Raw genomic sequence first — 13,069 nt, 5'->3', positions numbered from 1 at the left:
GCGCAAGACTGAGTTGGTACACCGTGCTCTCGAAAAGGTACACAAGGTATGGTGATGGACTGAGATGTCCATCAATGGCATCTTTCAGGACATCAATTTTTGCCATAGGGTTGACTACTCTGCTGCAAATTGATATTAAGAGGTGTACCAGATTGTCCAAAAGCTTGACAGGATCTGTTTGCTCTCCCTCAAATGACTTCACTGCAACTTGTACGTCAGACTTGGAAGTGTGTTGCTGCGACAGAATCTGAAAAGGCAGCTTTGCAAGCCATACCTAAATGGTCGCATGCTAGCAGCGAACAATGCTCTGCAATGGCCATTGCCACAGTAGCTTCTGAGCTTTTGCAGTTATCAACTTTCTTAACCAACTGTGGTAATGTAGACTGCGTTGTTGGGTAGTACGGTTTTTATTTATTTATATGCTTTGCTGTAGCACAATGTTTGGCCTTGGGTGTAGGCAGTTATCATGAATTGTTCGGGGCACATACAGAACAGAACGTAGGGTAGGGAACAAACGGTCTTTTGTTAGATAACAGGAGCCAGGTGTGTGATAACTAATGTGTGATAATATATTCTACATAACTACAACGACTGACCGCTGAAGCACCTAGGGGGCTGGGACCAGCTCGGGCGCCAACAATCAACGATAGGCAGAGTGGGTTTAAACCACGCCCAGTCCCTACTCTGACAGGCCGGCTCGGAAGCAGGAACTACTTCTGTCAGAGTATATTATAATAACTTTGTCAGGAACAAGTCAGTTCTCTGTTTGCCCTGCGAGGTGTGACAGAGAGCCCGTATATACGAAATCCGCATTTACCACTTATTGCTTAGCTAATAAAAAGGACATAGTATACAATCGTTGACTCAGTGTCATACTTATCCTGATACCAGATTCGATTGACTTAACAGATGTCATACATTTTTGCAAGCATATCTGATTTGCAGTACACACAGTATGCACGACAATCATCCCCAATTACTGGCTTCAGCCACCCTTTAAATTCAGGTACAGACTCACACTCTTTTCTGTACTTCTGGCTTTACAATTTTGATTGAGACATGTTGATTGATGTTGTAAGTTCTGTTCAAGATCAAACATTTGTTTGTCTCCTCGAACACATACTACTGCTGCTGCAGTCAGCCAACAATGACTTGCAATTTGCTGAAATTGCTGCTGGCCTGCTGCTGCCTGTGCACGAGCTGAGCGCCTGCTGCTGACTTCACTCACAATGCACTTTTGCAGCCAGACACCTGTGTTGTGACTGAGTGTGTGGCAGAGAAAATCGGTTTGTGTCATATAGAGGGAAAATGCATTTTTGCGTTTGAGTCACTTTTCAAAATTTGCTAAAAGTTTGTCATATATCCATATATTCATACACATAGCTCATATATTATACAGCGCCAAATTAATCCGCCTGACTCAAGTCATTGCACGTATCCCTGCCCAAACAGGAACGAACACATGTACCCAACAATAAACTGCCCCTCTCAGTTCTCTTGTCTCACGACCCCAGGACACACATAGACATTCCATCGTACGATCACACACACCCAGCCATAAAACTTGCCCCTCTCAGTTCTCCCTACCTCACGATCCCCTGACACACAAATACCTTCTTGCATAAACACACACACTTCATCCCCCGTCTACTGGTCGGGTGCCCAGAGCAGAAGACTCTGCTGTGCACCAATGGGGCTCCTGCTCTGGCTAGAGCAGGTCCGCCTCCAACCCTTCGGGACCATTCAGAAGGCGACACGACAAGACTCTAACCTACATTATTTAATGTATAAAAACTGTTGTAACCTTTGTCTAAGCCCCTTTTTCAGCTAACTCCTTTTGAGCTATATGAATCAAGTCCGTGCACGTTAAACTGCTAGGACAAGATATCTTTGACCTTAATAAACTGCCTTTTTGCTATACTTGATTCCACTCTGTCCAGCGTCCATGATTTGGTCTCACTAAGTTAATCATCAACAAGTTCCAAATACATGTTTAAAAGAAGCTAAATTTGTTGCTAGGTGCTGTTTCAAAAAAAGTCTCTAGTACTCTCACTACTCCTCCCCCTCAACCCATCTTCCTCTACTTTCTTCACTGCCTCAACTTTTGACAACTTCTGCACTATTCTAACCCTGGAAACTTCAACCTGCCTCTCTCTCACGGGGCATTTCTGATCCCCAGCTCCATTGGCACCCCTACAATTAACACATTCCACTACTTTCCCCAATACTACACATTCCTTTTTCTTTTGCCCTTCTGCACATTTCTCACACCTTGGACCCTTCCTCCTACAGACTGCTGCCACACGCCCATAAGCTTGACACCTGTAACCTCGTAATGTATTCGGCACATAAGCTCGTACAGGATAACTTATATATTATTTTTATTTTATTATTTTTTTTATTTGAATTTTGACCCCCCTTTTTCTCCCCAATTATTAGTAGTTACTATCTTGTCTCATCGCTACATCTCCCGTACGGGCTCGGAGAGACGAAGGTCGAAAGTCATGCGTCCTCCGAAACACAACCCAACCAAGCCGCACTGCTTCTTAACACAGCGCTCATCCAACCCGGAAGCCAATGTGTCGGAGGAAACACCGTGCACCTGGCGACCTAGGTTAGCCCGCCACAGGAGTCACTGGTGCGCGATAAGACAATGACATCCCTACCGGCCAAACCCTCCCTAACCCGGACGACGCTAGGCCAATTGTGCGTCGCCCCATGGACCTCCCAGTCGCGGCCGGCTGCGACAGAGCCTGGGCGTGAACCCAGAATCTCTGGTGGCACAGCTAGCGCTGCGATGCAGTGCGCCACCTGGGAGGCCCAATTTATATATTCTAACTTCACTTTGTCTGGCAGACTCAACATCAAAACTCCCCACTCTCGCCACCCTGTCTGTGTCGCATCAAACGACGAGCATCACATACACCACAAATCTTTCACCTCAGCTGGTCAACTTTTATATTTACTGCTACCCCAGTAATCACTCCTTTCATTGGTGCCCTTTTCTTGAGTGCGAAACAATTCACTTTTCTTGCCCCCATTCGTTTTACTTCCCCTAGCACATTCTGCCTCTGACCAACAGAAACACAAACAATTATCACTAGACCACTTCTGGTTACCCTCACCGATTCCACATTACCCCACTCTTTTTACACCCACGTGAAACCACAAATGGATCAGACAAAAGGCAAGAGTCCACTTTTTCCATAAACATCACTCCTACTGTCACAAACTCATATTCTTTCTGATTCTCACAGTGCATACCTCAGTCTCCGAAAACTTCACCATATCTGCCACCTCAGATACTTCACCCTCATTCACTTAAATTTCTCCTCCTGTCTTCAGCTCCCTCTCCTTACACTTTCACATGTTAGTTTAAGTGTTTCTTTAGTTTATTATTAAAGATTTCACCATGAATGCCTTACAAACGTCTACATGTAAATGATTTTGTGAAAAAAAAAATGTAATTGCCAAAATAATCATTTGTCGATTTAGCTAAAACAGTCATATCACCTCAAACAAAAATGATTAGGCTTGTTAATTTGCAGCCATCCACCATTACTGTGTATATATGTCTCTTTCTCAAATCAATGAAAATTATTTGTTGGAGGTAGCCCTATTCAGTAATAAGAGGTAGCCTAGGTCTCTAGTGGCACATTCAAAACAACTCGGAACTCTGCAATCTCTGACTTCCGACTTCAGTCTTCCTCTGTGTTTGATTCGTCCTCGTTTTTTCGCCAGAGTTCCCAGTTTACCACAAGTTTGCCGGTTTAACAGACACATTCACTGTCACCATGCAATCCTTATGCTATACATTTCCATGGAGATGTCTTATCAGGGCTTGAATTGGGGGGGTATGTGAGGATATAGGCCTAACCCTTGATATAGAGATTGGCAAAAAGCATATGCCACCCTTGTTTGCTTAGCCTTACAAAAAATAACGGTATACTCTAGGCTATAACAATTATTAACTCCACGATTATATCCGTATAGTCTACTAGCCTATCGAAACGCTTGCTCAGCCTCAACATCACAGGGAAATGTGTTTGCTTTATTAAATGCTCCGCAATTTAGAATATTTGTGGAAGGCTAAGCCTACCACAAAATACCAAAAAGATAGAATCGGTATTGGTCTATCCATAAACCGAACACCTTTTTATTCAGGATAATCGCATTGAGACAGGCTATTCATTTCAGTGCAGTTGCGTTCTTACGCATAACCGCCTAAACAGACGCAGACGCCTAAACAGAACCGAAAACACCCCAGCCTGTTTTGATCACAGATCATGAAGCCTGAACATTTCAGCTGTTTGTCATTGATTTAACCCACAATCGCCTACAGATTTGATACACATGAAGATCTATATTTATTCTGGATTTGACAAACAATAGCCTGACTATGTAGCGGCTCTTGCCGAAAGGAGTGGACCAACGTGCAGCGTGGATAGTGTTCATGATTATTTATTTTTTTTAAACACTCAAACAAAAATAACCAAAGTGAAAACGAAAGCGCACAGTTCTGTCATTTTTATAGTGTAAGAAAATCTATACGGGAGATGGTGTCATATAATGGGAACAGAAGGGAGGAGGTTATGTTGTGTAGGATTGAGGTTAGGGTTTACCAAATTTAATTTATCTTTGAAATTGATAGGGAAACATGGTACTGGAATGTGTAATGGTTGAACATGTATTATTATTTTGTGAAATGTTTGACGTAGAAAGGGACAGGTTGTTTGACAGAGTCAGAGAGGTTGGACGGAATGGGAGTGGGTGGTATTTTGGGTGGGGGTGATGGGAGTTCTGAGGTTTGTAGGTAATTATTAATTTAGGGTTAGTTAAGAGAATACACTGTAGACAGGTCATGACTGGCCTCACACTCCAGTACAGTAGGTGGCGGTGTATGCACCTGTCGGTTGGTTGTGATTCGCCAATAAAACTTAAAGAAGAAGAAGATTATTGCTGGAGAGAGATACAGTGCTGATTGTATGGAGATTGTGACAGCCGGTTAAATGGCATCCCTTGAGAAGGTAAGAATAAGATGTATGCAGTATTATCATAAGGAGATGTATACTTGGAATACGGAGGAGGAATGGAGGGGAAAAGAGAGGCAGAGGAGGTCAAAGAGAGCGAGAGAGAGAGCGGGTGAGCTTGAGCCGGTTAAAAATGGTGGGGAAAAAGGAGATGGTTTGTTAAAGAAGAATGGTAGAAAGTGTAAGCAGAGTGAGCTAAAGACAGGAGGGGAAATTTAAGTGAATGAGGGCAAAGTATCTGAGATGGTAGGTGTGGTGAAGTTCTTTGAGCCCGAGCCTTGCACCGTGGGTCAGGAAAAAGATGAGTCTGTGGCAGTAGTAGTAGTGAAGTTTTTGGAAAAAAGTGGACCCTTGCCTTTTGGCTGATCTATTTGTGGTTTTGGGGTGGGTGAAAACATAGTTGGGTGCTGTGGAGTTGGTGAGGGTAACCAGAAGTGGTCTTGTGATAATTGTTTGTGTTTCTGCTGGTCAGAGGGAGCAGGCGCTCCATGTTAAATGAATGGGGACAAGAGTTGTGAATTGTTTTACTCTCAAGAAAAGGGTGCCATTGAAAGGAGTGATTACTGGGTAGCAGTAAAAGTTGACCAACTGAAGGGGAAGATTCCCAGTGTTTGTGATGCTCGTCGTTTGGTGCGGCACAGGCAGGGTGGCGTGAGTGGTGAAACAGTCATTGTTTGTTCTTTTGAGTTTTAATGAGTCTTTGCCCGACAAAGTGATGTTAGTATATATAAGTTATCCTGTACGAGCTTTTTTGCCGAATACATATTCGGGGAAAGTAGTGGTAGGTGTTAATTGTGAGGGTGCCCACGGGGCTGGGGATCAGAAATGTCCGGTGCAAGAGAGGCAGGTTGAGGTTTCCAGAAGTTGTCATATGCTGAGGCAGTGAAGAAAGTAGAGGAAGATGGGTCAAGGGGGAAGGATCCTGAGATCCTTCCCTTTTATCTAAGAGGAGTGGTGTGAGTAGTAGATCTGTACCAGTAAACAGGGATAGGCCAACAAGTGATATGTTTCATTCAGATTGGATTTTTAGCATTTATAGCAATGTTTATTAACTGTACTGCATGGATGGAATGTAAGTCATGGAAAATTGTTGAGGTGGCAGCTGCAGAGAGGTATTTGGGTGTGCGAGACTTGACATCAGAGTTACAGGGTGTGTTAAAAATATAAAAAATAAGTGGTGGTGTCCCAGGTTCAGGTTGTTTGCCTGAGGTAGGACTAAATATATTTAAATAGTGGATTATAATTAGCGGGTGGCGTTACTTTTTATTATTACAGGGTTTTATTTTTTTGTGAGTGTAGTGTAAGATGGTAGGGTATTTGTTTATTTATTTTGTTCAAGCAAAGTATAAGGGAATTGTACTCCAGTCTAATAGATGGCAGTAATGCAACATTGAATGGCTTCCAACTGCCGTTTAACCTCATCGAAGAAGAAAAGAGCGCAACGACGGATAGACGAGAACATCTTTGGCGCAAGGTTGGTTTCTTCAGATTTTGACCACGCCCACTGCTGAATGCGGAAGTCACCAGTTGCTGCTGTTTGTGTGCATGAAGGTAGATAAAGAACAAATCTATGGCTATTGTTCGTTTTATTTTTGTTGGCTGCTGTAGTTATGAATTGTATTATTTTATCTAAGATGTTTTGTGGCATCTAGTGTTCTGTTATTATTCTCCATCAGGGCATTTTTGCTTGCTAACTGAACAACAGGTGTAGCTGACATTTGCTAGCTAGTTAGCTACCTGCTGACGTACCTTACTACAGGTATCATAGTTGTTGATTACTTTATGCATATTTGCTCGTTTTATTTTCTTCCACTGTTTTTAAACATTTATGATCCATAATTGGCTATGATGTAGATCAACTACACTAAGTATACCAAACAAAGGCACTTAAATATTTTGTCTTGCCCATTCACCCTCTGAATGGCACACAGACACAATCCATTTCTTAATTGTCTCAAGGCTTAAAAATACTTATTTAATCTGTCTCCTCCCTACCATTTACACTGATTGAATTGGATTTAACAAGTGACATCGATAAGTGATCATAGCTTTCAGTCTATCATGGAAAGAGCAGGTGTTCCTAATGTTTTGTATACTCAGTGTATGTATATATTTTTGGTTGGCTGTGATTGAAATGTTGACTGGCTGCAATAGCTTTTACCTCGACACCTGTTCACCCCCCCCCCCCCCCCCCCTCCCACACTCCTGTTCTACAGGTTTTAGAGAACTTTCCCTTGATGTGAACTGAAGATTGTACTGCTCCCCAACATGTCACATACACAAGCACACAGCTACACACTGATTACAAAGTGTGTGTGCATGATCATCACACAACTCTTTGCCTCTGGACATGCAGAAGAAATGACAAAAGATGGAAAACAGAACCGTTCTCTGGTATCCATCCACTACCTTGCCAGTTTACCTACTCTCCGGGATATCATAGTGAAAGAGGGAGCCAGCACTCTGATTGAGTGCAATGTCACTGGAAAGCCAGATTACATTCAGTGGTACAATTCCAAAGGGCACGTTCTGGATGCGGAAGAGGGAGGTAATACATACAGCCAACTCTATCAACTTTTAGTTACCTGAAACCTTTACAACATCTGATTAATTGTTTTACATTGTATTATTAAAAGCAGGTTTAACTAACTTTTGATTTCTTTCCGGAAGGTGGGAAATGGCTGATTCAGGACAAGGGCGTTTTAAATATCACAACGGTCAGTTTTGAAGACCGAGGCCGATACACCTGCATAGCCTCCAGCTCGGCAGGGACCTCCAACTACACCATCACCTTACGGGTGGCCTACGTCCACAGCGGCCTGGGCCTGTACTACGTCATTGTGTGTCTCATCGCCTTCACCATCACCATGATCCTCAATGTCACGCGCCTCTGCATGGTCAGCAGTCACCTGAAGAAAACGGAGAAGGCCATCAACGAGTTCTTCCGCACCGAGGGAGCTGAGAAGCTCCAGAAGGCCTACGAGATAGCCAAGCGCATCCCCATCATCACCTCAGCCAAGACCATGGAGTGGGCCAAGGTCACCCAGCTCAAGACCATGGAGTTTGCCCGCCACATGGAGGAGCTGGCCCGCAGTGTGCCACTTCCCCAGACCATCCTCAGTTGCAGGGCCTTTGTGGAGGAGGTTATGGAGACGGTGCACACCTCGGTGGGGGCGACAAGCATCCAGAAAGCTATAGAGCCAGCCAACCCAGAGGGGAGAGGTAAAACCTGTGAGGTCCAGATGTCAGCAGAGCAGCAGGGTCCAGCAGCACATGGCAGAGAGGATGATGTTGATGGTACCATTGAAAACAGCCTGGACATTGAGGTGTCTGTACACCCTATGTCCAAGTGTGAGGATGAGAAGTGGGCTGAAGGGGATGAGGTGTCTGTACCCATGCTGGGGCCATGCTCCAGTGGGAGTGTGGCTTATGAAAGTTGCATTTAGTTGTGCGAGTCAGGTCTTTACAACTAATATTTTCCAGTTAGTTGTGAGGTCAAAAGCAAAGGGCTGCTCAGATGGTGGGAGTTGAGAGGTATTCTGTGTTTAGGATGCTACTGCCTCTATTTCATAGAGAAAATACATTGGATGAAACCTAAAGATGTTTCAGAGATGAGATAAGCCCTGATAGCAGTGGTATTGGTATATGGTATTTACTTCACTACTTGCCTCAGTTTAAATGAAGGATTGATTTGGTTGTTTGCTTGTGTGTTTGTAACTTAACACATTAGAAAAAATAAGAAACCTGCACACTGCTCTTGCTAGTATCACTGCTCTTTATTAAGCTTGATGTATCAGCCTTCAAAAAGCTCTGACGAAGGCCTTGAGGCCGAGATGTAAAGCTTAATAAAGAGCAGTGATACTAGTAGTGTGCAGGTTTGCAGGTTTCACTAGTATCACTAGTGATACTAGTGATACTAATAGTGTGCAGGATTCTTCCGTGCACCTGCAACAGAGGTGGCTCAGATGTGCCTTTTTGAATTTTGTATCTAAACAAATAACATGTTGTTATTTTTAAAATCACTTGGAATATGGGTTGCACAAGGCAATCTAGCAAATTAAGTACAATTTTACTCGGGGTAATGGGTGTAATCAGTGGTATAAAGTACTTAAGTAAAAAATACTTAAGTACTACTTAATTAGTTTTTGGGGGTATCTGTACTTTACTATTTATACTTTTAAAAACGTTTACTTTACTACATTCCTAAAGAAAATGATGTACTTTTTACTCCATATGTTTTCCCTGACACCCAAAAGTACTCGTTATGTTTTGAATGCTTAGCAGGACAGGAAAATTGTCTAATTAGACACTTATCAAGAGAGCATACCCGGTCATCCCTACTGTCTCTGATCTGGCGGATTCACAAAGCACATGCTTCGTTTGTAAATTATGTATGAGTGTTGGTGCGTGCCCCTAGCTCTCCGTAAATTAAAAAAACAAGGAAATGTTGCCGTCTGGTTAATTTAATATAAGGAATTTGAAATGATTCATACTTTTACTTTTTATACTCAAGTATATTTTAGCAATAACATTTCCTTTTGATACTTAAGTATATTTAAAAGCAAATACTTTTAGACTTTTATTCAAGTAGGATTTGACTGGGTGACTTTCACTTTTACGAGTCTCTCTAAGGTATAATTTACTCAAGTATGACCATTGGGTACTTTTTCCACCACTTGGTGTAATTCTGCTATCTTTCCAGTTGGTGGGGGTGTTGCACAACTTTTACAGAGCCAACTGTTTGGTCTCTGAGGTAGAACAATAAAAATACTACTTTGTCAGTTTAAAGGTTATATTGGATAACTATAAGGCCAGTTGATACTAAGGTTGAATAAACATCTCATTATCCCTCATTAGTCACACCTAATGGCATGTGCTCTACATACATGACCAATACTTGTCTACCTGTAAAACAGGTTTGTATTATAGAAATGACTATACATTGTTAACCTGAATATATTCTAATTTAATTTTAAATGGCAGTCAGACTGTAACTTACTTGGCTTCAGGGAAGTAAACAGTGATCACTATGGGGACAAACTAGTACAGGGACAGACAGTGTGATGCTCTTCCTACCTCTTCTTTTTTCAGTGTGTGTTTGAGGGCTGATTCATTGAATTTGACCAAATATGAGTAATATGCTAATGACTTAATTCCTACATCAGCCTCAAGTATAGAACAAAGTATGAGTTGGCTGAATGAGTAGTGCTTCTCTGGCACTCTTATCTTACTGAAGGACTTTGAACAATTGCACTTCAACAGTGGAAGATTAGCTCAATTTCTCACTGCTGTTGGTCCAAAGGTGTGTGCTTGTGTGTTTTGGGGTGTGTGTTTGCGTGTTTACCTACAGTGATTCATTGGCCCAGTCCAAAACAATTGATTATTATCAGGGTGAAAACATTGGGTGCCAACTCATTATAACCTGCTTTTTAATGTTTGGAATTGTAGACCTTGAAGTCTAACTTGCAGAGCTCACAAATGAAGTGTTTAAAAATAGTAATAAATACAGATTTAGGTACAGATTTTTTACTTCCTTTGCAAATCACAGAAACTTCTGAGTAAAGATTGGCTGCCAGCATCATTGTAATGAACCCCAGCAGTGCTTTACCCATGTGTTATTTATTCAGGCATCGAAACAATGCAATAATATATAATCTAGTGATTATTCTGGGTACGGGTGGCAGGAATGGAATGGAAATCCTCTGACTTCAGCAGATGGAATGGATAATCTCATATGTTGATATTAACTGCTTAAGTTGAGAAAGAGATGTTTTGAGAAAGAGACGTGAGTAGAAAAAGCCCTGAAGCTATTTCTTTCCTCCCAATGAACTCTGACATCTGAGCCTTGAACAGCTTCAACAAAATCTTTAAAACTGTTTGGTCTGGACCATTCCAGCTGTCAATCCATTTGAAACAGTCGGTTTTGTGTGGGGTGACTGACCTCACAGCCATTTCTAAAACATTATGCACTTCGCCTACACTAGTTTCTGTCTGCAAATTGCTACCAATTCTCTGGATTACATGAGAGATGAACATCAGACAGCATGAAAGGGAAAAAGAGATATGAGCCTGAAACTGAAATTAACCCAAAATATTTTAATTAAATCCTGCCATGATTGAAAAAAAACCTTTTTTCCCCCTGCGATGGCTTTTATCTAACTCTTATCTGGAATATACTGTATTTGCGAAAATAGGTCACGATAAAGAGCAGCGTATTAGCACACGACTGAACCAGCCTAATAGAAGCATTATAGTCATATGTACCAGCCAAGAGATAAGACGCGTGTTATCACACCAGGCCTTGTAAGTCAGAGTAAGACTAATAGAATGGAAGCCAATCCAGTAATCCAGTAGTTTTCCTCTGTATGGAACCAGAGGGTTGAGTTCCTCACACAATATCTGAAAAACAAAGCAAAATTAGATTTAGTCATTTTAAGAGTCCTGCCGTTGTTCTGTGTGTAAGACAGAGGCAATTAGCAATGATACAATGGTGTAGTGTTCATTAAAGGCTTTCTGTTCACAATGTTGGCTACATTGTACCTTTTTGTTTTACATTGTACTTGAACATTTTTACATTTGAATTCGGGTATTTGCCCTTTGTGCAACTGTTGATAGATAAGGGGCCTTATAAATAATATACTTAATGTACATAACCGATTGATTGATTGATTATATCAGCTGTCACACCCCAGCTGTCTGGTTGGTTGACTGTACACCCCACCCACCCAGCTGTCTGGTTGGTCAATTAACTAAGCGGTTGGGTTGCATTCGTGCTTCCTTATAGATAATATTAGCCAGGTACATCATTGGGAATGTTTTAGACATCTTTATTTAGGTTACTTTAATCAAAACACCGAGACCGTCTAGACATGCAAATTACCTGAAAGGTTTCTCAGCTCATCCTAAAATGAGCGAAAAAGGCAAAGTCGTTGTAACAAGGGATGACTTCCTCCTCCACAAAACACTCGAATCTCTTCCAATCGGCTGCTCACTTTTTCTTGTCGATACACACATTAAAATCGGTAGCCACTCCGTGACATCAGTACCAAGGTCTAAAAAGTCACTGATTATTGCAGAAGCTGCAGCTAAAATCAACATTTGACATGGTCTATCCTTCGTTTTACCAGAAAGTGTTGCTAAAAATAACAAACTGGAATGTTTGTGTTAATAAAATGATCAACAAACTGTGAACAAGAATAGTTCGCTACGACTGTTTGCAAACGGAAGCCTTGTTGAACGCACCTCTCGTATGGTCACTGTGTTAATTTACAATTTTTAGTGGTGCAAGTGACATTTACTGTATTCAACATAGGGCGTCCTTTCTCGATGTCAATAGTAACTGTATACAAGAAAACAACAGGGCATAGTAATGAAGCAACCATATTCATCAAACTATCAAAGACATGCTTACAATCTTGTTGATTGTAGTATAATTTCAGTTTCATCACATTCTGACGATTTACAGGAGTTATAAGGCAAGCCTTATGGAAGTGTGTTTCAGTAACTATTCTCTGCTATTTATCATAACCCAATTTAATTCACTGATATTCTTGAGCTGTTATCTATTGTTCCTGTTGTTCCGTCTTCCAATAGCTTTAAAAGTGAATTTCACACCACAATAGATAAGATAACAAGATTCTACTGGTGTTTTGATTTTGCTCATAGTAATAACTGGGTTCTCTTAGTTGCAATAAGACAATATGCTAGATGAGTTGGTCTGACTGCACTGCTCCACTTTTTAGCTCTGAACTTCAGAGATGAATTGGGCTGTCTTTGCTGATTTATAGAGTGACAGGCTCCCTACGAAATATGCAGTAATGAAACTCATGAAAGATTTATTGAACAGTTGCTTCCTCCATCTTGTTGTCGGAGACAGGTAGAAGATGTTAAGTCTATTATGTGAAAGAGTGACACATTTCTTAGCCAGTTATAACATTAGCACTACAGTTCAGTGTTCACTAGTTCCACTTCAATATATTATATTTCTGCATGCCCCATTTACAGCACAAATTCAACAACAATAGCACTTAAGGAGTCCA

The 13,069-nt window shown here is 41.5% G+C and overlaps 1 protein-coding gene across 2 annotated transcripts; it reads left to right on the top strand.

The window, feature by feature from the left end:
• Nucleotides 1–4,915: 4,915 nt before the first annotated feature.
• On the top strand, nt 4,916–11,553 carry LOC110537510 (microfibrillar-associated protein 3-like). 2 transcript variants are annotated; one of them, XM_021623603.3, is made up of 4 exons: nt 4,916–5,027; nt 6,396–6,581; nt 7,247–7,578; nt 7,701–9,475. In XM_021623603.3, the coding sequence occupies exons 3-4, from the start codon at nt 7,299–7,301 to the stop codon at nt 8,474–8,476; spliced, it is 1,056 nt and encodes a 351-aa protein (XP_021479278.1). In that variant the 5' UTR covers nt 4,916–5,027; nt 6,396–6,581; nt 7,247–7,298; the 3' UTR covers nt 8,477–9,475. The 2 variants fall into 2 exon arrangements, with proteins under 2 accessions (XP_021479278.1, XP_090048506.1); XM_090192380.1 differs by lacking the exon at nt 4,916–5,027 and having other exon boundaries at nt 6,524–6,789; nt 7,701–11,553.
• Nucleotides 11,554–13,069: the final 1,516 nt, after the last annotated feature.

Source organism: Oncorhynchus mykiss, chromosome 12, assembly GCF_057628025.1.
Source record: "Oncorhynchus mykiss isolate SJ-2025 chromosome 12, ASM5762802v1, whole genome shotgun sequence".
NCBI lineage: Eukaryota > Metazoa > Chordata > Actinopteri > Salmoniformes > Salmonidae > Oncorhynchus > Oncorhynchus mykiss.
The sequence above is the reverse complement of the archived record's forward strand: the minus strand, read 5'-3'. Positions and strand labels throughout refer to the sequence as shown.

What these genes read in the sequence shown, in the direction of transcription:
- LOC110537510 (XM_090192380.1), top strand. Translation starts at nt 7,299, where the DNA reads ATGTCACATACACAAGCACACAGCTACACACTGATTACAAAGTGTGTG. An exon ending in TCTGGATGCGGAAGAGGGAG is followed by an intron (nt 7,579 to 7,700) that starts GTAATACATACA and finishes TCTTTCCGGAAG; the next exon opens with GTGGGAAATGGCTGATTCAG.